Source organism: Gallinula chloropus, assembly GCF_964237585.1.
Source record: "Gallinula chloropus genome assembly, chromosome: 29".
NCBI lineage: Eukaryota > Metazoa > Chordata > Aves > Gruiformes > Rallidae > Gallinula > Gallinula chloropus.
The window spans coordinates 722,338-748,923 of record NC_140114.1 but is presented as its reverse complement, the minus strand read 5'-3'; the positions used below and the strand labels follow the sequence as shown (position 1 = coordinate 748,923).

At 61.5% G+C, this 26,586-nt stretch overlaps 5 protein-coding genes across 7 annotated transcripts; 3 read left to right on the top strand and 2 right to left on the bottom strand.

The window, feature by feature from the left end:
* Positions 1–801: 801 nt before the first annotated feature.
* On the top strand, positions 802–3,555 carry TTC24 (tetratricopeptide repeat domain 24; the record flags this gene model as incomplete). Its single annotated transcript, XM_084276649.1, has 7 exons — positions 802–1,549; positions 1,634–1,846; positions 1,931–2,059; positions 2,200–2,321; positions 2,431–2,550; positions 2,668–2,731; positions 3,407–3,555. 7 exons carry the CDS (start codon positions 802–804, stop codon positions 3,553–3,555), a joined length of 1,545 nt encoding a protein of 514 aa, XP_084132775.1.
* Positions 3,556–4,408: 853 nt separating this feature from the next.
* On the top strand, positions 4,409–6,570 carry NAXE (NAD(P)HX epimerase; the record flags this gene model as incomplete). Of its 2 annotated transcripts, none has more annotated exons than XM_084276866.1 (6): positions 4,409–4,498; positions 5,120–5,228; positions 5,330–5,440; positions 5,558–5,671; positions 6,077–6,224; positions 6,296–6,570. In XM_084276866.1, 6 exons carry the CDS (start codon positions 4,473–4,475, stop codon positions 6,496–6,498), a joined length of 711 nt encoding a protein of 236 aa, XP_084132992.1. In that variant the 3' UTR covers positions 6,499–6,570. The 2 variants fall into 2 exon arrangements, with proteins under 2 accessions (XP_084132992.1, XP_084132991.1); XM_084276865.1 differs by having other exon boundaries at positions 4,473–4,651.
* Positions 6,571–6,719: 149 nt separating this feature from the next.
* Positions 6,720–8,893, bottom strand: GPATCH4 (G-patch domain containing 4). 2 transcript variants are annotated; one of them, XM_084276864.1, is made up of 7 exons: positions 8,792–8,893; positions 8,492–8,565; positions 8,325–8,417; positions 8,090–8,197; positions 7,860–7,966; positions 7,702–7,752; positions 6,720–7,600 (listed from the first exon to the last, which is right to left on the bottom strand). In XM_084276864.1, exons 1-7 carry the CDS (start codon positions 8,859–8,861, stop codon positions 7,063–7,065), a joined length of 1,041 nt encoding a protein of 346 aa, XP_084132990.1. In that variant the 5' UTR covers positions 8,862–8,893; the 3' UTR covers positions 6,720–7,062. The 2 variants fall into 2 exon arrangements, with proteins under 2 accessions (XP_084132990.1, XP_084132989.1); XM_084276863.1 differs by having other exon boundaries at positions 7,860–8,197.
* A 1,550-nt stretch (positions 8,894–10,443) lies between these two features.
* UBQLN4 (ubiquilin 4) lies at positions 10,444–23,317 on the bottom strand (the record flags this gene model as incomplete). Its single annotated transcript, XM_084276833.1, has 11 exons — positions 10,444–11,691; positions 12,281–12,458; positions 13,082–13,197; positions 13,741–13,824; positions 14,272–14,411; positions 14,779–15,004; positions 15,817–15,975; positions 17,212–17,474; positions 17,774–17,979; positions 20,779–20,930; positions 23,168–23,317. The coding sequence occupies 11 exons, from the start codon at positions 23,315–23,317 to the stop codon at positions 11,539–11,541; spliced, it is 1,827 nt and encodes a 608-aa protein (XP_084132959.1). The 3' UTR covers positions 10,444–11,538.
* Positions 23,318–24,139: 822 nt separating this feature from the next.
* On the top strand, positions 24,140–26,282 carry LAMTOR2 (late endosomal/lysosomal adaptor, MAPK and MTOR activator 2). The gene is made up of 4 exons (XM_084276765.1): positions 24,140–24,291; positions 25,410–25,572; positions 25,706–25,795; positions 26,072–26,282. Exons 1-4 carry the CDS (start codon positions 24,224–24,226, stop codon positions 26,126–26,128), a joined length of 378 nt encoding a protein of 125 aa, XP_084132891.1. The 5' UTR covers positions 24,140–24,223; the 3' UTR covers positions 26,129–26,282.
* Positions 26,283–26,586: the final 304 nt, after the last annotated feature.

Genomic DNA, 26,586 nt, shown 5'->3' with positions numbered 1-26,586 from the left:
GAAAGGCGCGGCCAGACCCCGGCTGCCCCGGGCGCCCCCCACCCCGATTCACCCTGCGGAACCAGCCGCCAGCACCCGCAGAGCACCGAGGGGTGGCGGTTGCGTCGCCCATCCCACGGTCAGCCCGATCCGAGTTGCCATGGCACTGCACACCGTGCCGAGGTGAAACCGGAGCCAGCTGGGCCATGGCAGGGACACCGGGCCCGGCAGAGCCTTTGTCCCAGGCTGCGCACGCCACGCGCTGCCCGGCACTCGGAAACTGCCACGGCTCCCGTGCCAGGGCCCCAGCACCCATCACCTGGGGCTGGGGGGGATGTGACCCACACCAGGCAGCTTTCCTGCCCCGGCAGCACTTGGGAGTGTCTTGGACACGGTTGGTCCCTGCCTGGAGAGCGGCGGTTTGCGGCTGCGACACGGCTGTGAGCAGTTGGTGATGCCCCATCCCTCCTCAGCACCCTTTGCATCTGAAGAACAGTAAGTGCCTCCTAAAAGACACCCCAGGCAGCACCCCGTGCCTCGGCGTGCACCCCTCTTTCTCCTCTCTGGCACACACAAGGTCTGCAGGAGGTGGGCACCTGGTGCAGCACCTGGGCTGGCATCCTCCACGGAAAGGCTTTGCGGGGAGGAGGATGCTCCCTGCAAATCCAGCACCAACCAGGCTATGAGACATCTCTAATCCTTATTAATTAATTTCTTTTTAATTATAGAAAATAAGGCTGCTTGTTTCATGAGATCCCAGGGCCGTGCTGGCTCGGGCTGCTGGCTGCATCCCTCTTTGCAGACAGGTTGCTCACCCTGCCCATGGCTTCGGAGGAGGCTGCTGATGCTGGAGCGCAGCCCACAGCGCCCACAGCCAGGAAGAAGAGCCAGAAGAAAAGGAAGGAGAAGCCCAAGGCTGAGGGAGAAGATGCTCTGGAGGGAGGGGACGAGGCAGCAGGCCAGGTGGCAGAGATTGAGGGGCTCACACGAGCCGGGCGCTGGGCGCTGGCGCTGGGTGACACACAGGAGGCGGTGGGATGCTTCAGGAAGGCGTTTCTCCTCTCCAGGGCCACGGCGAGCCCCCGGCTCCGCAGGCTTTGTGCCTTCAACCTGGGGGCTGCCTACGTGGAGACCGGGAAGCCCATAAAGGGCCTCGAGTTCCTCCTCCAGTCCCAGCCTGCGGAGGCAGAGAGCGGGGAGCACTTGGGGGACCTTTATTTCAACGTGGGAGCAGCTCACGAAGGGCTCCGGGACTTTCCAAAGGCTCTGGAGCATTTTGGCAAAGCCAGCTGCCCTGATGGCACCGCACGGGCTGGCAGCCGAGCCGGGACCCGGGTGCAGATGGGCTGCTGCTACCTGGGGATGCGGGAGCCGGCGCAAGCCGCGCGTTGCTTCCTGGACGCCGCACGGACCTACGCGTCGGCTGCGAGCCCCGAAGCTGCGGCCGTGGCTCTGAGCAGGGCGAGCGGCTCCATGCTGCAGAGCCGACAGTTCAGGGCCGCAGAGATCACCGGGGTGCTTGCCCAGTGCCGCTCGCTCTGTGAGAGCATCCCCGACGCGGCCCTGCGAGGTACAGCCACACTGCACCCCGCTTCCTCTCGCTGCCCCCGGGGTGCAGCATCCCACACCCCGGCTTTTCCTCTCTGGCCCACAGGGAAACTCTACGACGACATCGGCCTCGGCTACTCCCAGCTCCGTGTCTTCTCCCTGGCTGCTGAGAGCTTTGAGCGGGCTCTTGCTCTCTGTGGCAGCGACCAGGACCGGCGCAGGGAGGCTGCGCTGCTGCAGAACCTGGGTGCTGCCCACAACGCCCTGCGCAGCTTCGGCACGGCGCTGGGCTGGCACCGGCGCGCGGCGGCTCTGCACGGTAAGTCCCACCAGCAGCTTTTCCTCTTGGCTTTGCTGGGGTGAGCCGGCTGCTCAGGATGGAGCCCAGTATTCCCAATTCCAGGCGCTTTAGGGAACCGGAGGGCGCAGGGACAGTGCTTCAGTAACCTGGCGTATGCCTGTGGCCGGCTTGGGGACCACGAGGCTGCAGCAGAGAACTACCTGCACGCCCTGCAAGCCTTCCGGGACTCAGGTAAGGGCTGGTGCTGGTGAATCGTCCCTGTCCTGGGGGCTCTGCAGCATCTGGATGCCAACCAGAGCTGAGCCAGGCTTGTGCTGGATCTGAAGGGCATCAGCGATGCTCGGCCCGTGCACTGATGTGTCACCTCGCAGGGGACGTGCAGGGGCAGTGGCAAGCGTGTGAGGGGCTGGGAGCAGCCTGCTTCTGCCTGGGAGAGCCCCAGAAAGCCATCAGGCACTACAAGGAGGCCCTGGCTTTGCTTTCCCACTGCCAGGTGAGGCAGGACTTGAGGCCAGGCCCTCCCAAGCACCGGCAGGGTGACTGGCCCAGTGCTGGGGCTGGAGCCGTTCGGCACAGCCCATGTGGACTCTTCTCCCCCACAGGACGTTCCCAGAGCCGCCCGCGAGCGGCTGGTGGGTAAACTCACCGCCGCCATCCAGCACCGGCTCTGCCTCCGCGGCCGCCTCTCCCGTGGGGGCGGCTGGGTGCCCCCCCCAGCCATGGTGAGCATCACCCTGGCGGGGTGTGGGGCAGATCGGGGTGCTGAGGCCCCAGGGAGGGGATGCTGGACGAGGCTCCAGGGGTTGGTGTGAGCCCAAGGCCGCTCTCCATCCCAGCAGGACCCCAACCAGCTGCGGTTTTGCTCCACGCTGCCCCACGCCAGCCGGACACGAGCACAGGGGAGTGAGGTGTGAGTAGGAAAGCTGCCCCCCTGTCCCTCCTTCCTCAGTGGATGAGTTCTCAGCATCACTCAGCAGATAAATCCTCCTTCCTCTCACCCCAGGCCCCTTGGGGGGAAAGCTGGGACTGGGGACAAGCTGAATGTGCCTGTGCTGGGAGCACAGCCCAGGCATTTGGGTAAGAGGGTGCAAACAAAACCCCAGGCAACTTCCTTGAGCCGTACAGACAATTCCCAACGGAGCCAAGGCTCTGGCACGCTCAGGTACCAGGCTCCCACCTACTCACCCTTCCACAGGAGCAGCCCTGGCTGATGGGCCCACACTGGAGCCCCATGATCCGGACACTTCTAGGGAGGATGAGGATGGTCCCAGCACAGCTCCGGGGTGTCGCAGTCAGCCCCACACTAACAGGTGGGTGGGTGAGGAAGGGGCCAGCCCAGAATAGCTCCTCACACCTTCATTAGCAGGAAATGCAACGCAGGGCATGGCATCACCCCAGGGACTTCGTGTGCTTAACGGTGAAAATCCAGAGGTTTCAAAAGATGGGTCATTCCAGGGAGTGGATTTGGAGTGATTTAAGCTGGAATGTGGGGAGGGTTCAATAACGATGTGACAGGAGAGAGTCTGTGATGCAGCCGCTCTCCAGCTCCTCCACGAGCCGTCTCTGCTGTGCCCCCAGGGACCTGCCCGGCCTCCGCCAGCGCAGCCGCCAGCCAGGTCAGTGCTGAACCCAACCCGTTCACCCTGCCCCAGCGAGCCCAGGGCTGCGGTTCCCCCCCCTCACACTGCGGTTTTCAGGGCGTCGTGACCACCAACCCCTCCAGCTGAGGACCCCGGGGCGGTAGGTGATGCGGGCAAGGGAGCAGGGGGGATGTTCTGGGCTCCGGTGCCCTCCGAGGGGAGGGTTCAGGGATGGAGACACCCCCACCCCCCCCAAACAAGGTTTGGGGCGCCCCCGCTTCTTGCAGCAGCTTCATCCCAAACCCAAAAGCTTCGGTACCTCGGAGCCAGCTCCAAACCCCAGCCCCGCAGGTGGGGCAGCACATGGGAGAGGGGATTCAAGCCCCACCCCATATAACACCCCCACCCCCACACACACCCCCCGCTCTGCATCCCGCACCCCGTAACCCCGCCGCGGTCTCGCTGCCCCCAGCCCCGCCGGAGCCCCCGCTGCAGAGTGTCGGGACCCCCGCACGGGGCGCAGGATGCGGTCCCTCGTCTGCAGCCTCGTGTGACGCGCAGGACGGGGCCGGGACACGGAGAACGGGGCCGGGACACGACGGACGGGGCCGGGACACGGAGAACGGGGCCGGGACACGGAGAACGGGGCCGGGACGCGGCGGACGGGGCCGGGACACGGAGAACGGGGCCGGGACACGGAGGACGGGGCCGGGACGCGGCGGAGGGGCCGCAGCGGGACCGGCCACCAGCATCCGGCCCGCCCCGCGCGTCCCCCGGGCTGGAGGGGATCGGTGTGAGCCCGTTCCCGGTGCTCGAAGCAACACGGAGCTGAACCCGGGGCTGTGCCGCGCTCCTTCCCGCGCCGGGGCCGGGGCTGGGGCCGGGGCTGGGGCCGGGGCTGGGGCCGGGGATGGGGATGGGGCGGGGATGGGGCCAGGGAGGTTCCGCGGGAGCCCGGCGCCGCCCCGCTGCCCGGGGATGGACGCTCCGCCCCGGGTCGCGCCTGCGCCGGGCGAGCTCCGCACCGCGCCGAGCTGAGCCCCGCACCGGGCCGGGCCCGCCGCATGCCGGGGCCGCGGGCGCTGCTGGGGTTGGGCTTGGGGCTGCTGGTGGCGGCCGGGGCGCGGGCGGGCGGGCGCTGCGGGACGCGGGGCTGGGGCTGGGAGCGGGACCGGTGCCGCCCCCGCCGCGCCATGCACGGGCCCAGCGTCGGGCCCGGCCCGCGGGGGCTCCGCTTCCTCGGGTACGGCCGCGGGGGGCCGGGGAAGGGAGGTCCGGGGGGCGGTGGAGGGCGCGGGGGCTGTTTGGGGGTCCGCAGGGTGCGGGGAGGGTGAGACGGCGGGTAACGGGGTGCGCAGGGCGGGGGGGGGGGGAAACGGGGCGGGACGCGGCGGGGGGAGGGTCGGACAGAGTGGGGGGGGTGGTGCGGGGAGGTCGGGCGGGACATGGGGGGTGCAGGAGGGTTGGGGGTATCCGGCCCGGGGAGCTGGGCCCTGCTATCCCCCCCCCCGCCAGTGCTTTGCCAAGCCCAGGGGGTCCCCGCAGCCCCCAGGCTGTCCCCAGCCCTGTGGAGGTCCCCAGGGTGCAGGTCCCCAGGGGTGCGGGTCCCCAGGGGTGTGGGTCCCCAGGGTGCGGGTCCCCAGGGGAGTGGGTCCCCAGGGTGCGGGTCCCCAGGGTGTGGGTCCCCAGGGGTGCCCTCTGCCCTCCCCAGGCAGGAGGAGGCCCAGGCCATTGACCAGGAGCTCTTCACCGAGTACAAGTTCAGCGTGGACCAGCTGATGGAGCTGGCGGGGCTGAGCTGCGCCACCGCCATCGCCAAGGTGGGCACAGGAGGGCAGGGTGTGTGTCTGGGGGCCCTGAGAGGGATGGGGTCCCGGCCCCGCCGCCCCAGCCTCACCCTGTGCCTCCCACCCCACCCCAGGCCTACCCACCCAGCTCCTTCACCACGAGCCAGCCGGCCGTGCTGGTTGTGTGTGGGCCGGGGAACAACGGCGGCGACGGCCTGGTCTGTGCCCGGCACCTGAAGATGTTTGTGAGTGTCTGGGGGGGCCGCGTGTCACCCCCGTGTCCCCCCATCCCCGCAGGGGTCCCGCTGCTCCGGCTGCTCTGGGTGCCAGGGCACACGGTTCAGGTCCCTCTGCTCTCACAGGGCTACCAGCCGACCGTGTATTACCCCAAGCGCCCCAGCAAGCCCCTGTTTGAGGGTTTGACCACCCAGTGCCAGAAGATGGACATCCCCTTCCTGCCCGAGTTCCCAGCCGAGGTGAGAGGCAGCCCCCACCGAGGGAGCAGAGCCCCTCAGGGCTGTGCCCTGGGGCAGGGGGAGCAGAGCCCCTCAGAGCTGTGCCCTGGGGCAGGGGGAGAAGAGCTGTGCCCTGGGGCAGCGGGAGCAGAGCCCCTCAGAGCTGTGCCCTGGGGCAGGGGGAGCAGAGTTGTGCCCTGGGGCAGGGGGAGCAGAGCCCCTCAGAGCTGTGCCCTGGGGCAGGGGGAGCAGAGCTGTGCCCTGGGGCAGGGGGAGCAGAGCCCCTCAGAGCTGTGCCCTGGGGCAGGGGGAGCAGAGCTGTGCCCTGGGGCAGCGGGAGCAGAGCCCCTCAGAGCTGTGCCCTGGGGCAGTGGGAGCAGAGCTGTGCCCTGGGGCAGGGCTTCACCCGCTGCCTCCCGCACCCAGGCTGCTCTCATCGATGAGCTCTACGGCTTGGTGGTGGATGCCATTTTCGGGTTCAGCTTCAAGGGGGCGGTGCGGGAGCCCTTCGGCAGCATCCTCAGCACCCTGGAGCGCATCACGGTGCCCATCGCCAGCATCGACATCCCCTCAGGTGAGTGGCGGCCGGACGGTGCCTGGGCAGGGCCCCTCCTGGCCCCAGCCTGACCTGGGGGCTCGTTGCAGGCTGGGACGTGGAGAAGGGGAAGGCCGATGGTCTCCAGCCCGACATGCTCATCTCGCTCACGGCGCCCAAGAAGGCGGCCGTGCACTTCGCTGGGCGCTACCACTTCCTGGGGGGCAGGTTTGTGCCTCCTGCACTCCAGGAGAAATACGCTTTAAACCTGCCCCCCTACCCCGAAACAGACTGTGTCCTGCAGCTGACCTAGGGACAGGGCTCAGCAGGGCCAGGCCTGGCTTTGGCATGGCCACTCAGGGCCTGATTCTGCCATGTGAGGATGCTCAGCACCTCTGTGAGCTCTGGGATAGAAGTTCACCGCAGACTAAAGCTCCTGGGAGCTGCAGGGCACCTGCCCAGCTCTGTTTGGGGCTGCTACCCCCCCTGAGTGCTTCTAGGTGTAGGCACCTGCAATGTACCTCACACTTCAGGACAGTTTCACTGCAATAAAGGTTTATTCATGGCCTTGGGAGAACAGAACCAATGTCAGTCCTCTGTGGGGTCTGTCCCCTTGTGTCCCTCTGTGACAGTCCCATGGAAAATGGGTCCCTGCCCCAGGGTCTGGTGGGAACTGGGGCTCCCCAGATGGAAGGAAGGCTCAGGGACTGAGAGCTCAGTCCAGCCCCAGCAGCCCCAGGCAGCAAACACCCAGCTGGGCTCTACCAGCAAGAGACTGGAGCACCCCTGGGCACCCACCAGTGCCAGCAGGCAGGATCGGGACCCTCCGAGCCAGACAGTACCAGCAGCTGCACAGGATGGCAGCCCTGGCCCCTCATCACTCTGGCTCCCTCTTCCTTTTCTTCCTCTTCTTCCTGGTCCTGTGCCCGGCCTGGTCTGGCCCGTCTGTGTCTTGCAGCAGTACCTCTACTTCAGCCAGCTCTTCTTTGACATGCTTTTTCTTTTTCTCCTCCTTCTCTGCCTCAGCTGTCTCTCCTTCATCCTCTTCCTTCTGCTTCTGCTTCTTCTTCTTTTTCCTCTTTGCATCCTTCCCCTCTTCCCCCATCACCTGCTCTTCTCCACTTGGCTCCTGGTTCTTCTTCCTCTTCTTCTTCTTCATGACCTTCCCTTCTTCTCCCACCACCTCCTCCTCCTCCCCACACGGCTCCTGGCTCTGCAGCACCTCAGGATCAGCCCCATCCCTGGACTTTTTCCTTTTTTTCTTCCTTTTTTCCTGCCTCCCAGCTGGGGGGCTGCTGCTCTCCAGGGGCTCGTTCCCCTGCTGCTCCTTGGGTCGGTAGGTGGCCAGAAAGGCTCGTTCCTGCTCCTCCAGGCGAGCCAGCTTGGCGCTCATCGTCAGGCCGTGACGGGCACCCCTGCAATGACCACGGGCAGCTGGGGTCTGGCAGGGAACGTGCCCCCCAGCCCAGCCTGCTGGGTAGGGAGGAGGAACCACAGCCCCAGACCAACCACTTACTTGTGTGCTGTGCGGCCCCCGCACACCCGCATCAGCTCCTCGTCCGTCAGCCTGAGGGACGCAGACAGGATGTGTCACCCCCAGCACTGGCACAGGGGGAGCTCCATCCAGACCCGGGCTCAGCACCCTCATCCCCCCCACTGCCACCCCAGCCTTGCCTCCTGGCAGAAGAGAGGTCCAGCTTCTCCTCTTCCTCCTCCTCGCTGCTCTCGGAGCCGGTGGGCAGCCTCAGGGACTCCTCCCCGCGGGCTGTGAGCGTGGCTGCCTGCAGCGGGCAGCAGCCGTGAGGGGGACAAGGCGGGGGACAAGGGTGGGGGGTGCCCAAGCAGCCATGGGGGTGGGGAGGCCGCGGGCTGCCGGGCTCAGCAGCCGTCCCGGGGCCGGTTACCTTCACGAAGCGGCCGTACAGCATCCCCCCGGCGCTGCCGGCCTGGCGAGGCCTCTTGGTGCTGATCGCCCGGCCCTGCCGGCAAAGCGCCTTCACGGACACCCCGTCCTGAGGGCATGGAGAGGCCAGGGGGGACTCAGCCCCGAGCAGGGGGGCTCAGGGGCTTCGAGGCGGCCGAGAGGCACCGCAAAGCCCCCCGCATCCCCATCCTCCCCCCTCCCCAGCCCTGTCCTACCTGCCCGGGCTCCACAGCGATGCCGGCGGCCGCCTGGTTGAAGACGTGGTCCCACCAGTGGAAGGAGAAGGGCTCCGCCGCGTCGTGCCCGACCTGCGGGGGTCAGAGCAGCCACCCAACCGGCCACCCGCCAGCGGGGCCGGGGCCGGGGCCGGGGCCGCACTCACCCCCGCCGTGTCACACTTCACCTTCACCCGGATGGGCTCGGCGGCGCCGTCCTCCCGCTTCCCCAGCCCGCGCCCTGCGGGCAACGGCGGCGGTCAGCGAGGGGCAGGGGGGAGACCCCCCCGCCGCCAGCCCCCCCCCCCCCCCCGCCGCCAGCCCCACCTCGCCCCCAGCCCCCCCCTCGCCCCAGCCCCCAGCCCCCCCTCGCCCCCAGCCCCACCTCTCTCCCCCAGCCCCCAGCCCCCCCTCACCCCAGCCCCCAGCCCCCCCTCGCCCCAGCCCCCCCTCGCCCCCAGCCCCACCTCGCCGCCAGCCGTGTCGCCGCAGCTGCCGCTCCGCGAAGCTCATCCCGCCGCCCTCCGCGCTCGTCATGGCGGCGGCGGCAGCGGGACCCGGTGCCGGCCGCGCGGATGGACGCGGGGTCTGTCTGCGCATGCGCATTGCGGCCCGGCGGGAAGGGGGCGGTGCTGTGGGTCCGCGTGGATGCGGGGGGTGTGTGCGCATGCGCGCGGGGCGGGGCGGTGGGGCTCTGCTGGGGCGCGTGCGCGGGGCCACGGGGGGCGGGGGGACACGGGGAGGGGCTCGGGGGGGACATGGGGGCACAAGACACGAGGGGATGGGGGACATGGGGGGACATGGGAGGAATATAAGTATCCCAGCAAGGACTTCCAGGAGAAGCACCTTCCTTCTCCCCCCCATCCCCAGCACCCACCCACGCTGGGGCAGGAGCCCCCTGCCATGGCAGCGCTGCCAGCCCGGCCCTGTGCTGCTCCACTCAGCGCAGCCAGCTGAGACAGCCACAGCCTTGGAGGAACCTTCCAGCTGCCTTCCCCACGCCCTGGTTACCCCAGCCTCTGTCCACAGCTCCCACAAGCATTCTTTGCAAGAGCTGGCTTGCAAGGAGAAGCCCTTCGTGGAGACAACCAGACCTCAGTGTGCAGAGGCACCTGCCAAGCCTGAGAGAGCACAAAGGGCCACCCAGGCTTTCTCAGAAGCCCATTTTTAGCTGCAAAGGGGCAGATCAGCAATGCTAGGGAAGAGCTGTGACCCTGCAGCAGTCAGGAGCTCCAGCACCCATCCTCATTCACCTCCCTGTGAATTCTTGTCGTGTTTGAGGAGGGGCTGGGAGAAGAAATCCACGTGTATGAGCACAGCCTCCAGGAGATTAAAGCCAGGCTTCCTGAAGCCTCAGAGGAGAGGACCTGTCTCCTCGTGGTGCACGTACACAGAGGCAGGAGCACTTCCCATCCCTGTGCACTCCCCTGTTTTCTCAAGCAATCACTGCTCCACCTACACCCTCCACCACCACGGAACACTGATAGATCCCATCTCTGACACAGGAGCAAGCTGGGTGCAGCAGGTTTTACTGGTATACCAGAAAGCTCCACCGGGATTCCTCCCATTCCCTCCCAACTACCCAATCCTCCCCTACCAAAAGGGACTTAAAACCCAACCAACCACCAAATAAAACCCCCCAGAACGTTCACACCCAGCTAGCAAGCACCATGCTTGCTACAGGAAAATCCACCGTGCACAGAGCTGCCTGGGTTCCCAGGACCATCCAGCTGTGAGCAAACATCTCCAGGCTCAGCAGAACCACCCACTGGCTCCTTAACCCACAGGAGATGAGGTCTGGCCAACACAGAGCAACTACCTGTTGTCCTACACCTACTTGAGAGTCCTCAGCTCAATGGAAGCTTCCCAACAGGCACGTTCAGGGCTGGACTAGGAGCCAGCTGCGTTCTCCAGGCGTTAGAAAGGTTTCCTGCCACGAGCTCATCCAGGTGGGGAGGTTCCACCACAGCCCCTCACAATCTGCAAGAGGTAGCAAGCATGGAGGAGGGGAAGAGGGGGGGGGACACACAAGATAGATTAATCAGAAGTAACTATGGGAACTCAATCAGCTTGAAGGTGGCAATCAAGGAAGATACATGGAGTGCAGGGAGACAGATGGTTGTGCGCATTTATTTCTCTTTGATAAAAATGGTATGCAAATTACACAGCCACGGAGGCTCTTGGGAAGAGATCACCCTGCTGATCCTCGGGGAGTTCCTCAGAGTTGTAACATTCAAACACACCGAAATGGGGGTGGGGAGGGGGGGGGAAGGGAAGGGAGGGGAGGGGAAGGGGGTCCGGAATGGAAGATGGATCTAAACTGGGAAGAACATGAACTTCAGTATTTTCCAGTGAAGTGAGATAATGGTTCACTTGGTTTTAAATTTGCCTTTTTTAGAGGTTTTTTTGGGGGGGGTAGTTTTGTTTTCACACTTTGAGGAATGAGCCTACTGAGCAGGAGAGTCAACAAGCCCCTGACACCACTGCACAAGAAATAAATCATCGCTTGGGTAGAAACAACACCTTGCCAACACAGGCCATCTCAAGCCTGATCCCTGGAGGCATCCAGGCTCCTTTACACCATCCCAAGGGTGTGAGGAGGCTGTGCTTCAAATGCAGCTCACCCCCACGTTAACCCTCTACCAGGAGACCAGGGTGTGCAAGGGACACAGGTTCAGTTCACCCCATGGACCATTAAGACAAACGACACCAGGAATTTCCAGCTCATTTTCCATTTCTCTTTTGATCCATTCCCAATAAGATGCTGGGAGAGAAAATAAACCAAAACCCAAACTTGGCTCAAGTTTTAAATACTTTGCCTTAAAGGAGGGCTAGGGGAAGGAATCATGTACAGTTAAAATCAAGCTACTCAAAACCACAATCATTCAGGTAAGTAACTAGAAGGATCGCCTCTACCATCTAGAGAGAGAGAGAAGAGTGTCTGAGACAGAGGGCATATTTAGGAAAAAATACACATCTGAAGTCTCTGTGGCCACGATGAGAACTGGAATCCACATACAAGCCAGTTAAAGAGCATTTCAACATGAAATCTTAACTTAGTAGGAAGGTCAAGGGTTAAGCTGTATCTTTTTTTTTTGTTTTAAATACATGGACAGCTGTCAGATATGAAAATGATGGTGGGCTTTCCTGAAAGATCCCCTTTGCATGTGTATGGATGCGTGTGCTGACGTCTGCGGGGCAGCATGACAAGAGTTTAGGAAGGCTGGGAGCCCAGCAGTCTCTCAATAGCTGCATTGATGTCTCCACCAGTGGCAATAAGAGCCTGGAGGTTGGCCTCCCGGTTGATGAAGCCCATGGCGTTCAGCTGCTCCAGCTGCTGTTGGAATCGCACTTCAGGACTCTGCGCCTACAGAGGGAAAGGACAAAGACCTGAGAGTCACCCAGCAGAGATCAACACCTGATATGGGCAGGGCCAGCAGGGAGGGGTGAGCAGGGAGCCCCAGCTCAGCCTTAGGCACTCACACACGCTCCAGGCTCCTTTAGTGACGTTACCCATCTCCCCACACCAGTACCCACCTCCCAACGGAATCACAGGGGTTGGAAGGGACCTCCAGAGCCCATGGGGTCCCACCCCCTGCCAAAGCAGGGTCCCTACGACAGGTCACACAGGTCGGTGTCCAGATGGGGCTGGAATCTCTCCAGAGAAGGAGACTCCACACCCCCTGGGCAGCCTGTCCCAGGGCTCAGCCACACCCCACAGTCAGTCCAAGCCCTGTACCTACAGCCGCAGCAGCGCTGGGAGGAGGATCCCTGGTGCTCTTAGCTCCAAAAGGTTACTACACCCCAAAGAACCAACCAGCCTGAGACACCAAACTTAACATAAAGCACCACAGCCAAGAGAAACCTGGTGGGGACCAGGGTGGGGTTGGTCCCACCTCTGCCTCACCCTGGAGATGTCCCTCCCCAGAAGCGCAGCACAGCTGGGCAGTACATACTTGAGAGCTTCCTCCGGCCAGCAGCTGGATCATCTGCTGCATGAGCTGCTGTTGGGGGTTACCACCCCCGGCTGGAGAGGCACTGGCCGGCGTCGAAGCGGAGGGAACGGGGTTCTCCGGGATTGTGCTTCCTCCTGTGGAGGACGGGGGCATTCGAGGCATGCCGAAGGAGCCGAGGCTGTGGAGGAAGGCAGGGGGTGCTCAGAGGCAAGCTGACACTCCTGGCTGTCCCCAGAGAGCCAGGCTGTGCCAGGCTGGCCCTCGCTGAGGCTGGGAGGATAGGACAGCTTTGGAAATTAAACCGGCTGCATTTGTACCCTGGTCACACACGGTGCTGGGAGTGGGAAATCCTGACAGAGGCACAGGCCTGAAAGGAACTGCAGTGACTGAACGTGACCCACGCTGCCAGAGAGCAGAAGGCCTGAGGGCTGCCAGCAGAGCAGCCTGCCCCAAGGTATGCCCCCCCTCCACCAAAAACCTTGCGGCTGTGCATCTCATCCTGCTCCCCAGAGAAAGTTCTTGAGTTCAGCCAATACTGAATATACAGCAAACAAAAGATGGGGGAGGGAACAAACAGTTTCCAAACCTTTTCTCCAAAAATCCCCCAAAAATAAAAGTTGAGGACTTCCTACAACCAAGGAGAAAGCACTAATTAGCTGGAGCTCATGGGCACATACCCCCTGAAGTCCCCATGACAGAGTGCCCTAAGCAGAGCCCCTCGATGAATCAACAGCTAGCCTGCCTGCTGGCATCAGGCATGTCAGCTCTGCCCACAGAAACCCACTCTAAAGCACTTATTACCTTGGCACTAGTCCTGGGGCCTCCGTTTGCAGCGTCTGGAGTCCCTGCTGGATCTGGAGGAGAGCCTGCATGGCGCGGGGGTTGGTGAGAATGGAGAGGGAATCTGGGTTCTGCATCTGGGAACAAAGGCAGAAAGACACAGAGGTACCAACCAGCGAGAGCTGCCACAGCCAGAGATCCAGCAGCTTCCATCTAACAACCAGCAGAGAGCTGCGCCTCTTGCCCTACAGCCAGAGCCAACCTACGAGTCTGGTTCCTCCTTCGAGCCTCCAGACCGCAGGGCTCATCTGCAGGGACACTCAGAGAGTTCAGATGGAATTTCTTAAAGGAACTAGGTGAATCAGGTTAGAGCTGGGGGCACACTCCTTGGAACTAAAGCAGTTTGGTTTGGTTTACTTGAGTGGACCAGCTGCTCTAGCACAATTAGCTGGTTTAGTTTTTGTGAGACTGTCCACACAGCAGTTTCACGCAGCTTAACTAGTCGGATATGAAATCTACCTTGAGGTTATCCAGGTTGCCTTGTCTAAGCAAGTGCTTCCTTTCTCTGCAAACCCCTTGCTTTCACAGCCCAAACCACCCAAGCCCATCATGCTTCCTAGTCCATTAAGCTCTGAAGCCCGTGGGATGAGAGCAGCACAGGGCCAGACAGGGGCCTTTACCTGCTGCAGGAAGACTGGGAGCTGAAGGCGGAGCTGTTCTTGAAGCTGTGGATTCCCAGCAAAGAGGGGGACATTTACCATGATCTAGCAAGAGACAGCACACGTAGGCAGGGTCAGAGGGTTGCTGCCACTGTTGAGGGCCGTTAAACCCTACAGAACTAAGAACAAGTCAGTCATGCCCCTGACTCCCTCCCTGGGCTTTCAACGTGCTCCCACGCTAACGGGGACTGAAACAGGACAGCTCAATTCCTGACAGCAGCGTTGAACTTTGGCCACCTGGCCAAGGGCAAAGAGAAGGACGGTTCCCAAGTCCCTCTGAAAGCCACCTTTTCCAGCAGGGGCTCTGCTAAGACACGGGACTCGGCACGGTGACCACCTTCAGGCTATGAAGAAAGGGAACAACACTGTCTGTATTCACTCAGCACTCTGGTTTCTGCAAGAGGAACAACTCCAACTCTAGAAGCAGACCGGTCTCACAAGCATTGTGCTCACCACCTGTCTGACAAGAGAAGACAACCACACCACTCATACCTGTGCTGCAAAGTCCGGGTTCTGGGCAAGAGTTTGCATCATGCTTCGCATATAAGGGGCCGAGATCATGTTCTGCATCAGCTGAGGGTTTTCAGAAATCTGCTGCAGGAGTCCTTGCATCTCTGGGCTGTTGAACATGCCTGCAAGGGGGAAAGGAAAAGACATCAAAACCCCTTTACAAGCCTGAGCAACGCTGCAATGCCCGAAATCCAGCACGACATACAATAGCAATGCCTCCATTCATCTGAGAATCGCTGCGGACAGCGCTGGCAGCGCTGTGCTTGCCACTCTCCCCTGCTCTCAAGGGCTCCAGGACATCAGAGCTCCCAAAATAACCCTCTGAGAGGCACACAAGAAACAACCCACTTGTGCTTGCTCCCGTTCATCCATCTAGGGAGCAGCCACAGCCAGGCAGACACTCAAATACCAGAGGGAAGCCCGCTCTGAGGAAGCCTGGGCGAGCTGTTCAGGCAGCAGCACCCTCTGGTTCCTCTCCTGCTTACGTACCAGCCCCGATGCTAGCAGCATTCAGCCCAAAGGGGTTGGATACAGTCGGTGTGCTTTGGGTGGTTGCTGAGCCAGTGCTCCCTTCGCTGCTGGGCACCTGGCTCTGGGAAGCAGGGGGCGTGGGGCTCCAGGGGTTGGGTAACGGTTCTCTGTTCTCCGTCCGCAAAGGCTGAGAGCTTGAGCTATCAGAATTCCCCGTCAAGGAAGAGAAAGGATTGTTGCCAAACTAGGGAAAAAGAAACAAAAAAAAAAGAAGTCATAGAATCATAGACTGGGCTGGGTTGGAAGGGACCCCAAGGATCACAGAGTTCCAGCCCCCCTGCCACAGGCAGGGCCACCAACCTCCAGGCCTGGAGCTACACAAGGTTCATCAATTAGCCCCAGCAGAGACCATCAAACTAACCTCACCCCTGTAGGAGTTAGGGAACTGCCAGCAGAACACATTCATCCCGGTCCAGAATTTGCTAACTGTGTGCCATAATTTGCCTCCTGAGAAATCCATCATCCCCAACACACCTCACTCAGAAAGGGATCTGGCTGAAGAAGTGGCCGCAGCCCTAGATTGGGCTCCCTCAAGCTCAGGGCTTCAAAACACCCGTGTCAACCCAGCACCCGGACATACCAGTAGGTAAGGCAGGGCTGGAGCATGTCTGCACAGCCGCCTGCAGACAGACCTGCGCTCGCTCCTCCTGCGCTTCCAGCCAGATGGATCGCAGCCAGCTCCAACCCAGAGGCGTCAGGCTTGAGCTAATACAGGGAGGTGGGCTGAGAGCAAAGGGCTGTGCTAACGAAGCTGTGGGGCCTTCAGCTGGCATCCAGCCTGCTCAGAGACCAAAGGAGTGAGGGGCAGGTCTCTGTTACCAAACCATGGAACAAAAGCAGCTGAGCTTCTGCTACTGGCTGCATTCACCACCTGGAGCGGGAGGGGAGGGACAGCCACGCTGGGGGAAGAGATCTTCTCTCCTCTGTCAGCACAGGGAAAGCCCCCTTTCTGCTGCTCAGCATGCTACACCCCACTCACAGACACCCAGGCAGTACCTGCTCCCTGGCTGCACTGAACATGGGCTCCTGGATGTCCGTGTACATGCGGCGCAGGGCGTTGTATCCTCCTGGAATGCTCTCCAGGTTACTCAAAGCCCGGTCCTGGTTCCGCATCATCTCCTGCATCATGGCAGGGTTACGAGCCAATTCCATGGTCTGGGAGAAGGAAGGGAAAACGTGGAAAGCTCAGGCCTTGTGCACCATGGAAGAGTGGAGAGGACCAAGAGACTGGTTAGCAGCTCAGGAGCATTCTCCTCATCTACCAGCCAAGCACTGAAAGAGTTAAATCTCAGCTCCCAGACTAAAGAGTATAATTAAACCCGTTTCACAGCCAGAGAGCAGAGAGATCATTTATCCAAGCAAAAAGAGCCCAGGGATCCTGGCTCCTCCCATTCCTGTTCAGCTCTCTTCCTCCTCAACCTCAATTCAGCTGGATGAGAATGTTTTGTTTCTAAGCACTATCAGGACATCCAAACATTTAACACCCATATGTTCCCACTCAGGAGTGGGTGGATTGGATTCAAAAACTAAGAAGGTGGAAGAGACTGGATCCTTCCCATTTCAAGGAAACCAAGATATTCCCCCTCTCCAGACTTCAGATGTGTCTCCCCTGCACAGGGAAGGTCCAGATCTCATTTGAGGATCTGCTTAAGTATGGATCATTCACAATGAGGTCCTGCAGCTCTGGAATTTCATGGACAGCTAACACAGCTGAAAGATAACTGAGCAGCAGACAGGAACTAGGCTCATCCAGCAACATCCCAGAAAGACCTCCTGACAAGGAGGTTCCTCTGGGGGAACGGCAGAGTCCTGTCAAGGGCTATTTAACACTCAGGCTCTCACTCATCCCTTATGCTTCCCTCCTGATGAGCCTTTGGTCTTCCAGATAGCTAGCCCTCTAGGGCACATGCCCTCTTTGTTCTGGGATTGTAAAGAAAACTGAGCTCTGGGATCCCAGCCTACAACTAGTGCTCCTGGCTGATCCAGGTAGTAAAACGGTCTGTAGTCTACACTTAATCTACCAAGAGAAATAAAGAGGTGGGAAAAGAGCTTCTGCAGTAGCTTCACTTCTCTGTGACTGCTTTTACTCCCATTCCTCAATCAGAACACAGAAGCCTTGGATCAGCACGCTGGGATGATCCCAGCATCCTTTTGTGCCCCACACAGGATGGATTTGATAGTCCTGCAAGGGAGGTAAGAGTTGCAGGTACAGGGGTTGAGTATTCACCTAACTCAAGGCCACCATCTCTTTGTGGGCAGCTTGCAGCTGGAAGGAAGGAATATCTAAAAATCACTGGCATTCACATGCTGCCTTTGGAGAGTGGACACTGAGGCTGGTCCTCAAAGATGCTCCTGAACACGCTCTGAACAGGCCCTGGAGCACCAACTCACCTGTCTCATGAGCTCTGGGTTATTCAGCATGTGGCTTATCTCCGGATTTCTCTCCATGAGCTGCTGCATCTGGGGATTGGCCATGATCATCTGCCTCATGAGGTCAGGGTTAGACATCATGTTCTGCACCAAGGGATTCTCCATGATCTGAGAAAGCATCTCTGGGTTTGACATCAGCTGTCGCTGCATCTGCTGCTGGAGCTCCATGAAGTTGGCAGAGCCCATGCCAAGGTTGCCCAGCCCAGTGATGCCACCAAAACCAGCTGGAAAGGGAAGAAGATATGGGGAGAGCCAGTTAACTGCCAGCAGCTGCAGAAAGAGGACCAGCCCATCAGCTCAACTGCACCCACACTAATCTAGGGGGGTATCCTACATTCCCACAGCAGCTCTGAGGGATGACGCCCCCTACACATGGCATTACCCTGAGCAGGAAACCACGCTACACCAGCAGAAGTGACTCACACAAAGCCCAGAGACAAGTACAGGTGTCAGAGACCCCAACTCCTTGGTTGAATCCCTAAGAAATTCTTCCTTCACGTCACTCCTCCCAGGTGTCACTTACACAGGATGGATGTAGCACTATTAGGGCCTCCATCTCCAGGACCTCCCATGGTCCCTGACCCACTGCTCCGCCTGCTGCCGCTCCCGGCGTCGGAGCCGGCACTGCTGGATGTGGAAGGCTGAGATGGGGCAGCAGGAGAAGAAGGGGTTGCAGTGGGGGCAGAAGCAGCGTTGGGGGCAGAAGCAGCAGACGTTGAATCTTGGACCCTGCAGAGAAACAAAAGGCAGCATTAAACTCCTGGGACTGAGGAGCAGAGTCCTGCTGGGGGGACACAGAGCAGTACCCCCCACACCCTGACCAAGCCTCCTCCCTTCGTGTGTGTCATCCCCGCAGCCACCAGCCCCAGCTGCTCCCAGTCCCGCCTGTGCCAACACCCAGCTCTGCTCCCAGATGCCTCCCATCTGCTGGAATCTGCCTCCCAGCCTGATGCAGAGCAGCCCCAGACATTCTATCCCAGCCCACGTGAAGTGGCTTGACTGGTCTTAGCCCGAGTTGCATCCAGCTCTTCCCTGAATCACACTGAACTATTTACCTCAGCTATATCCTTGAGCAACGACTTTGCTCCAAACAGGAACATCCTCCTGCTGCTCCCACAGAAGCCACAGGAGGTAACAGCAGGGCTGGTGCATGGGGTGAGGGAGAAGATGTTTTTCTGCACTGAATATTCCTATCAGTGCTCCCAGGGGCAAAAAGAACTATCAGCATTACTCTACATATGGGGAAACTGAGGCAGGAGACAGCCACCATAGAATCACAGAATCCCAGACTGGTCCAGGTTGGAAAGGGACCCCAAGGATCACAGAGCAAAGACAACATTTAAAGATTCTCTGAAGTATCTGCAGTCATGACAATGAGTCCTGGGCTACTGCTGAAGAGCTTTCCTGTGAAATCAGACCACAAAATTTCTCACTCACCTCAAATCCTGCCTCAAACATGCCACTTACAAGTAAATAAGTATAACAACTTCTTGATCTTTCTTTTCCAAATCAATAATGGTATTTTCCCCCCAAACTGATCCAAGTACACCTTTCCTTCACTTCCTTTCCTTTTCATTCTGATTCTAGGACTTTAAAAATCAAACCTGAAGGTCTCTATCCACTTTCTGAAAACCAGCAGCCACTGAGGAGACACCAGAGAGTGGGGAAACAAAACAAATAGGAAGCTGAACAAAAAAGGAAGAAGGAAGCTGACAGAAAGGTCATTTGGTTTCTCTCAGCACAGGAAGAGGCTATAATATCTTCAGTAAGCACTTATCTATGACTATTAGCAGGGAAAAAAATGAGCAGGGCAGGACAATGCTCTTGTTTACCCTCTGAAATGGCTCACAAGTACCACAGTGTGCTGTGGAGACAGTGGTAAACAGCATCAGGGGATTATCAGGCTACCTGGAGATGCAGGATCCAGAGAGAGAGGCCTCCTGCAGAAGCTGACAGTGCACATGCTCGTCTTTGTAAAAAAAAACAGAGGGGGGGCAAGGGGGAGAGAGCAGTAATCTTGACTGAGCCAGTAAGGCAGCTCTCCCAGGGGACAGCAGAGCTGCACAAAGACATTCAGCCCTGTTAGTTCGCCAGGAGCCCGATGTGACTGCAGCAGGGAGCTCAAGAAAGGGCTGGAGAAGGGGGTTTGGGGAGCAAAAAGAACACAGGCACATCTGAAGTGCAGCAACTGTTCCCACTGCTCCACTGGGAAGAGCCTAACCCTGCAGCTCCTCCTGCATCCCCTGCGCAGGCTGAGCGCGAGGCAGAGCTGCACCCAAACTGGGAGCTGTGGTGGGTACACCCCATGGTACTGGAACCAACAACCCCACTGAGGTCACACAGGAGGCTCCAGGTGTTCCCACCAAGCAGCAGCACCCACCCATGCAGCCCTGCCCAGGGGTGCCCCCCAGACCCGCTCGCTCAGAGCTCAGGCTGTGATCGGAGCCGAAGGAAAATCCAGGCTCTGGTTTCAGCTTCCACCAGGAACTCACTGGGAAAGGAGTTTCTACTGACACCAACTTATCTTTGTTAGGACCAGCAGCAAGGTCCAGGGGGTTCTTTCATGATTACTGGATTATAAAGGTTCAAAATATGCTAAGTCATGTGTATGAGTTGTGTGGGAGAGGAGCCCAGCCCCTCAGGTACCACAGAATCGCAGGGGTTGGAAGGGACCTCCAGAGGTCACAGAAACACAGACTGGGATGGGCTGGGAGGGACCCCAAGGGTCCCAGAGCTCCAACCCCCTGCCACAGCCAGGGACACCAACCTCCAGGCCTGGAGCTACACAAGGGTGCCCAGGGCCCCAGCCAACCTGGCCTTGAACACCCCCAGGGATGGGGCACCCACCCCCTCTCTGGGCAGCCCCTTCCAGCCCCTCACCACTCTCTCTGCAAAGAACTTCCCCCCAGTATCTCCTCTCCCCCTTCCCTCCTCCAGCTTCACTCCAGCCCCTTGTCCTGCCAGTCTCTGCCCTTTAACAAGCTGATTCCCCTCCTGTTCCTCTGCTCCCTTCAGGGACTGGGGGGCTGCAGTGAGGTCCCCCCACAGCCTTCTCTTCTCCAGGCTGCCCCAGCCCAGCTCCCTCAGCCTCTCTCCGTAGGGGAGCTGCTCCAGATCCTCAAGTCCAACCCCCCTGCCAAAGCAGGTGTCTGCCAGGGGCTGCTTGTGGGCTGCCTGGGGAGTTTTCAGGCCTGGTATGACTTTCAGTCCTGGCTCCTTTGGTTTGGGAGCTACTCCTGGATGTTTAGCATGCTTATAATTGAATGTGTGTGGAGCTGAGAAAAATCCCTAGGGAAGTATTAGGAGGGATACCTGGAAAAGGAAAAGACAGGCTGAGTGATCAACCCCCAGCCTGCACAGCAAAGCTGCAGCAGGGAGGGAGCCTGGGAGCATTCTCCTGCCTGATCACTGCAGCTGGACCCACACACCCCCCACTCCAGTCCCTGACAGGGCAGAAATCCTCTACCCTCCCTTATCCATCACACCCATTCACCCTCAGCACCCCCCCCACACCAAAGGGTTTCTTACTTCTGCGGAGTCTTAATGACCAAGTGAACAGTCAGCCCATCCTTGATCCCGTGTTGATTCAACGTGTCTCCATCCTTCAGGATCTTCCCGGCAAAGATCAGAACCAGCTGATCCTGTTTGGCTTTAAACCGCCTGGAAATCTCTTCTTTGAACTGAAAAACAAGCAAAGCAGTTTTCAGGCAAAGGACTGAAACCAGGAATTTAAAGGTGATGCTCCAGGTATCATCAGCACTACCCAAGCAGCACAGGGACCTGCCAGCCCTTCAGCACCTCACCCAGCAGGAGCCCAGGCAGGTACCAATTCCATCACCAGTTGCTGAGGATGTCTGAGGAGTTAAGGAAGAAAACCCAAAACAAAACCAAAGAGAAGCTCTCCACTTACAAAATCACAGAATGGCATGTTCCTCTGCTCCCTTCAGGGACTGGGGGGCTGCAGTGAGGTCCCCCCTCAGCCTTCTCTTCTCCAGGCTGACCCAGCCCAGCTCCCTTAGCCTCTCTCTGTAGGGGAGCTGCTCCAGCCCTCTGAGCATCCCCAGGGCTCCTCTCACCCCTCTCCAACAGCCCCACATCTCCTTATGTGAGGAGAAAACTTCAGAAAGAATAAAGCAATTACCTGAAGATGAGCTGAAGGCTTCCAAAGCAAGATCAAGTGTCTCTCTTAGGTCTAATCCAACTACACCATTTATCCTCTGAATGACTGAACTGTTTTCTGTCTCTGCTCATTGGAGTTGGTATTTTTTTTCCTAAGGAAAGCCCAACTCTGATTTAATAGAGGACAGAGCTCTATGGAAAAGGGAACAATCCTTTATCAGCCAATGGAAACAAACTAGGTCTTCTCCAATTCCTATTTCTGCAACTGAATTCCCCACGAGCATGCCAGGCCATGCAAGACAGACACCTCTTCTTCCCTGTGTGATGGGCTGGGATTAACACCTGCCAATACAATCCTCACTGCTAGCCCAGCTGGGGCATTCCCAAGTCGATTTGCAGGGGGAAAAAAACCCCAAAAACTCTTGTATCTGAAAGCCACAAAGTATGGAAAATTCAGAGGGAAAGGGGCGGATGGAAAGAGAGGGACACACCTGCCTGGAGGGGCTCGCAGCCTGCACACCAGAACCCTCAAAAACACCACCTGGGAGAGCAAAGCCCTGAGCCCCAGGTTATCCTGGTCACCAAGCTCTGTGCCCTCTGCCCTGCTCTGTGCAAAGCTGTCATCAACCACCACGCTTACAGCAATGGGCTCTTGGGAGCAGGAGGGCCACACACCCTACAGCCCCTGCCCACCCCATGACTCCGCTCCCCAGAGCTCCCCGCCAGCTCCTCCACACCGCAGCCTCGTGCCCTGCACCCCAGCTCAAAGCACAGAGCCGGCCCAGGGCCCGCAGTGACTCCCTGCCCCAGTGGGCACAGCCACTGCCCCACGGCCGCAGCCAACTCCAGCCTCCTCCCGCCCGCCCCCCGCCGCCCGCGCGGCTCCCTCCCTGCTGCCCGGCACCCCCCGCCCCAGCCCACACACACACACCCGGGCTGGTGAGCCCTTTCCTCGGCTCCATCCAACCTTTGCCCCGGGGACTTGCCCAGCCCCTCTCCTTTCACCTCCCGGCGCCCAGCCAGCCGCCTCCCGGCACGCAGCCCCCCCACGCACTCATCCGGCTCCGTCCCCAAAGCCACTTCTCCCCATCGCAGGGCTGTTCCCACACCGCCCGCCCAAGGAACGCCTTCCCTCCCACTCCCCGCGCAGCCCAGCCCCCACCCCCATTCCCCAACTGCCACCACTCCCCCCCCCACTCCCTCCCCAAAGCTCCCTTCCCCGTGACCACTCCCCACAAAGCCCCTCTCCAAGCCCTCACACATCCCCAACAACGCCCCGTTTTCGACGCCCACGAACCCTCCCACGGATTCCCCCAGGGCCGCCCCCATCCCCAGTGTCAGCTCCCCGCCCAAAGACCCCCGCCCCCTCCCAAGCACCTGCCCGCACCCAGCTCTCCAGGCTGCCCCCATCACAGCTCGGATCCCGCAAGGCCCCAGCGCAGCCCAGGGAGCCCCCCCGGCTCCCCCCAACCCGGAGCCAGGCCTCTGAAAGTCCCCCAAGCCCCTCCGGCCCTCGGCTCCCCCCCGAGGCCCCGCTCCCCCACCGCTCCGGGCCCCCGGCGCCCTCACGCCCCCTCCAAAGCCATTCGCCCCCCCCCGCCCCCCATCCCCGAAGCCAGGTGCCTCCCAACAAGCCCCCGGCCAGGCCCCCCCAGCCCCTCACATCCCGGCCGGGCCCTCCCCAGCCCCTCGCCCCCAGCCCCTGCGCCCCCTCAGCGCCCCCGGCCCGCTCAGCCCCAGGCCGGGCGCCCCTCGCCGCTCCACACCCCCCCCCCCCCAGGCCCGCTCCCGCCCCCACCTCGCGCACGGAGGCGCCGTCCGCGATGACGATCTCCTCCTTGTCCTTGGGGGTCTTCACCGTGACTCGGATGAGAGCCCCGCCGGGGCCGCCCGGCCCCGCCTCACCGTCCCCGCCGGGGCCGGGCCCGCCGCCGCTCGGCTCCGCCATCTTCGCCGCCAGCCCGGGCCGCCACCAGAGAAAGGCGGCGCGCGCGCCGAGCAAGAGCGGCTCCCCGGCTCCAACAACCCCCCCCTCCCTCCCTCCCGTCACCGCCGGTACCGCCCCCTAGCGGCCCGGCGGGGAACTGCAGCGCTGACGGGTTGGGGGGGGCTGGGGGGGGCAGAGCCGGGGTGCTGCCCGCCCCGCCGCCCCTCACAGCAGCCCCAGGCGCGCCCCTCTCCCCGGCTGGGCTCAGTCTGCACCCCCCTTCTTGTCCGGGATGCCCTTGGGTAGCTGCATCCGTCCTGCACGCCCACCGCCCACGCTGGCTGGCTCCGTCCTATACCCCCACCCCCCACCAGCTGGCCCCAGGCGGGATCCCCTTCGTGAGGGGATCACCCCGCACCCGTCCCTGACCCGCACCCACTGAGCGGGACCCCCCCTGCGCTAAAGCTAGCCTAAGGGGGGCCGGATTTTACCAGGGACCCCAGCGGGGGGTGGGCTCCCCACCCTTCATGCGGGCTGGTTGCGGGGGACAAGCCCCCTGCCACCCTGCCCAGGGCTGCCCCACGCCAGGGGCCCAGAGCCGAGCGCTGCTCGGCCAGTCCAGGGGTAGGGTTTGGGGGCCGGGGAGGGGAGGGTGTCTGGTCAATCCCAGACCTCCCCCTCCTCCCCAATTCTCCTTCCCCTTGACCCCCTGGGGCAGCCAGGCGGCCGCACCCCGAGCCGGGTGCTGGGCAGCACCCCAGGGTGGCTCCGCGGGACCGGGGCCCCCCCAGAAGCAGCCGGCAGGACGCACCGGGCAGACACTACAAGTCCCAGCGTGCTCTGTGCTGAGCATGGTCCCCACCGGCGGGGCAGGCCGCCTCCCTCCCTCCCCGCCATCGCAGGCCGCGGAGCGGGGCGGCTGCGGCCATGCTGCGCCCCAAAGCCCTGACGCAGGTGCTGAGCCAGGCCAACACCGGCGGCGTCCAGAGCACCCTGTGAGTGGGGGCTGGGGGCTGGGGGCTGGGGGCTGGGGGTGAGGGCGGCTTTCCCCTCCCGGCTGTGGCTGCGGGGCCGGCGGCCGCGCTCCCGCTGGGTGCGGGAGACCCCTGCGAGGAAAGGCTTTCCTCCTCCTGCCTTGGAAATGGCCCCCCGGGTGGGAAAAGGGACGTGCACGGTGCTGTGCAAGGGACTGGGGCTGTGCGCAGTGCTGGGCCTCCGGATGGTGCTGGGCCCAGGCACGGTGCTGGGTCTATACATGGTCCTGAGCCCATGCACGATGCTGGGGCTGTGCATGGCACCGGGACTCTGGATGGTGCTGGGGCCATGCACGGTCCTGAGCCCATGCACAGTGCTGGGTCTATACATGGTGCTGGGGCTGTGCATGGCACCGGGACTCTGGATGGTGCTGGGGCCATGCACGGTCCTGAGCCCATGCACAGTGCTGGGTCTCTGGATGGTGCTGGGTCTCTGGATGGTGCTGGGCCCAGGCACGGTGCTGGGTCTATACATGGTCCTGAGCCCATGCACAGTGCTGGGTCTCTGGATGGTGCTGGGCCCAGGCACGGTGCTGGGTCTATACATGGTCCTGAGCCCATGCACGGTGCTGGGTCTATACATGGTGCTGGGGCTGTGCATGGCACCGGGTCTCTGGATGGTGCTGGGGCCATGCACGGTCCTGAGCCCATGCACAGTGCTGGGTCTCTGGATGGTGCTGGGCCCAGGCACGGTGCTGGGTCTTTGCATGGTGCTGGGTCTGTGTACGGTGCTGGGCCGGTGCACGGTGCGCAGTGCCAGAGCCCTGCACAGTGCAGGGGCCCCATACTGCTCACCCTACACGGTGCACAGCGCCGGGGCTGTGCAGGGTGGATGGTGACGGGGCCACACACAGTGCTTGCCCCCCAGGCTCGTGCCTGGTCTGCAGCTGGTCACCGCAGCCCCATAGTGCTTGGGAGTGGGGCCACCCCAGAGCTTTGTAGCCCCCCTCACCCCCTGCCAAAACCCCTGGGCAAACACGGGTGTCCTGGGAGCAGGGGACTGGGCTGGGGGGGTTGCAGTGCTGCCTGGCACTGGGTTTACAGGCACCCCTTTGCTCCCCACCCCGTCTCATGACCAGGCTCCTGAACAACGAGGGGTCCTTGCTCGCCTACTCAGGCTATGGCGACACTGATGCCAGGGTCACCGCGGCCATCGCCAGCAACATCTGGGTGGCCTACGACAAGAACGGGCACCAGGCCTTCAATGAGGACAACCTCAAATTCATCCTCATGGACTGCATGGTATGTGGGGCTGGGGGCTGCCTGCCCCTTCCTAGGGACCTGGGCACTGCCGTGGCTCTGAGGGTCCCTCGGGACCCTGCTGATGGTCCCTACCAAGCCAGGGGTACGATGGGTGCTGCTTCTCCCTGGGCAGGAGGGGCGAGTGGCCATCACCCGGGTGGCAAACCTGCTGCTCTGCATGTACGCGAAGGAGACCGTTGGATTCGGGATGCTGAAGGCCAAGGTAACGCTGGTGCGGAGGGGGCCGGGGGGTCTGCGGGGCCACATCCCTGCTGTGGGGTGGGAAGGAGCTGTTGAGGATGAAGAGGGGAGTGGTGGAGGAAGCTGCCGTGCCTGGGCCTCCTCTTCCCTCCTCTCCGAGGCTCCTCTGCCTCCGGTGCCAGCCCTGGTGCCCCACCACACCTTCCAAAGCCTCCCCAACGAAGCCCAAATTACGCGGGGTGCGTGGGCTGCGTGTGTGGGTGCTGGTTGCACAACCCCCCCCGCTCTCTGCTCGCAGGCGCAGGCGCTGGTCCAGTACCTGGAGGAGCCGCTCACGCAGGTGGCCGCATCCTGAGCACGGGGCTGGGGGAGCCCGAAGCTGTCGCTGTGCAAAGGCTGGCTGCCTCGATGCCCTTGATGGTGGGGAGGGGGGGTTAAAGGGGGGACGAGCAGCCCCACAAACATCCTGGAGCTCTGTCCCGCTTTGGTGTGGCCTTTAAAAATAAGGGGGGAGCAAAAATAGCATGAGGGGGGGCTGAAATAAAAGTGTCTGATGTTTGCATCCTGTTTTGTGTCAATAAAAGGAGCTGGTGGGGAGGGGGTGACACATGGGGGTGTCCCGGGCTGTGTTGTGGGGCTGCCCATAGCTCTGTCCCGGGGGAAGGCGGGGTGGGGGCGGCGAGGGGCTGGGAGCCCAGACCCCTGCCCATCTGCGTGGGGGTGGTGGGGAGGGGGTGCTCCTTCCCTTCCCCACTATCCCTGGCGTTCACACGATGGCAGCAGAGGCGAGGAAACGCTTCCACACCCGGTGGG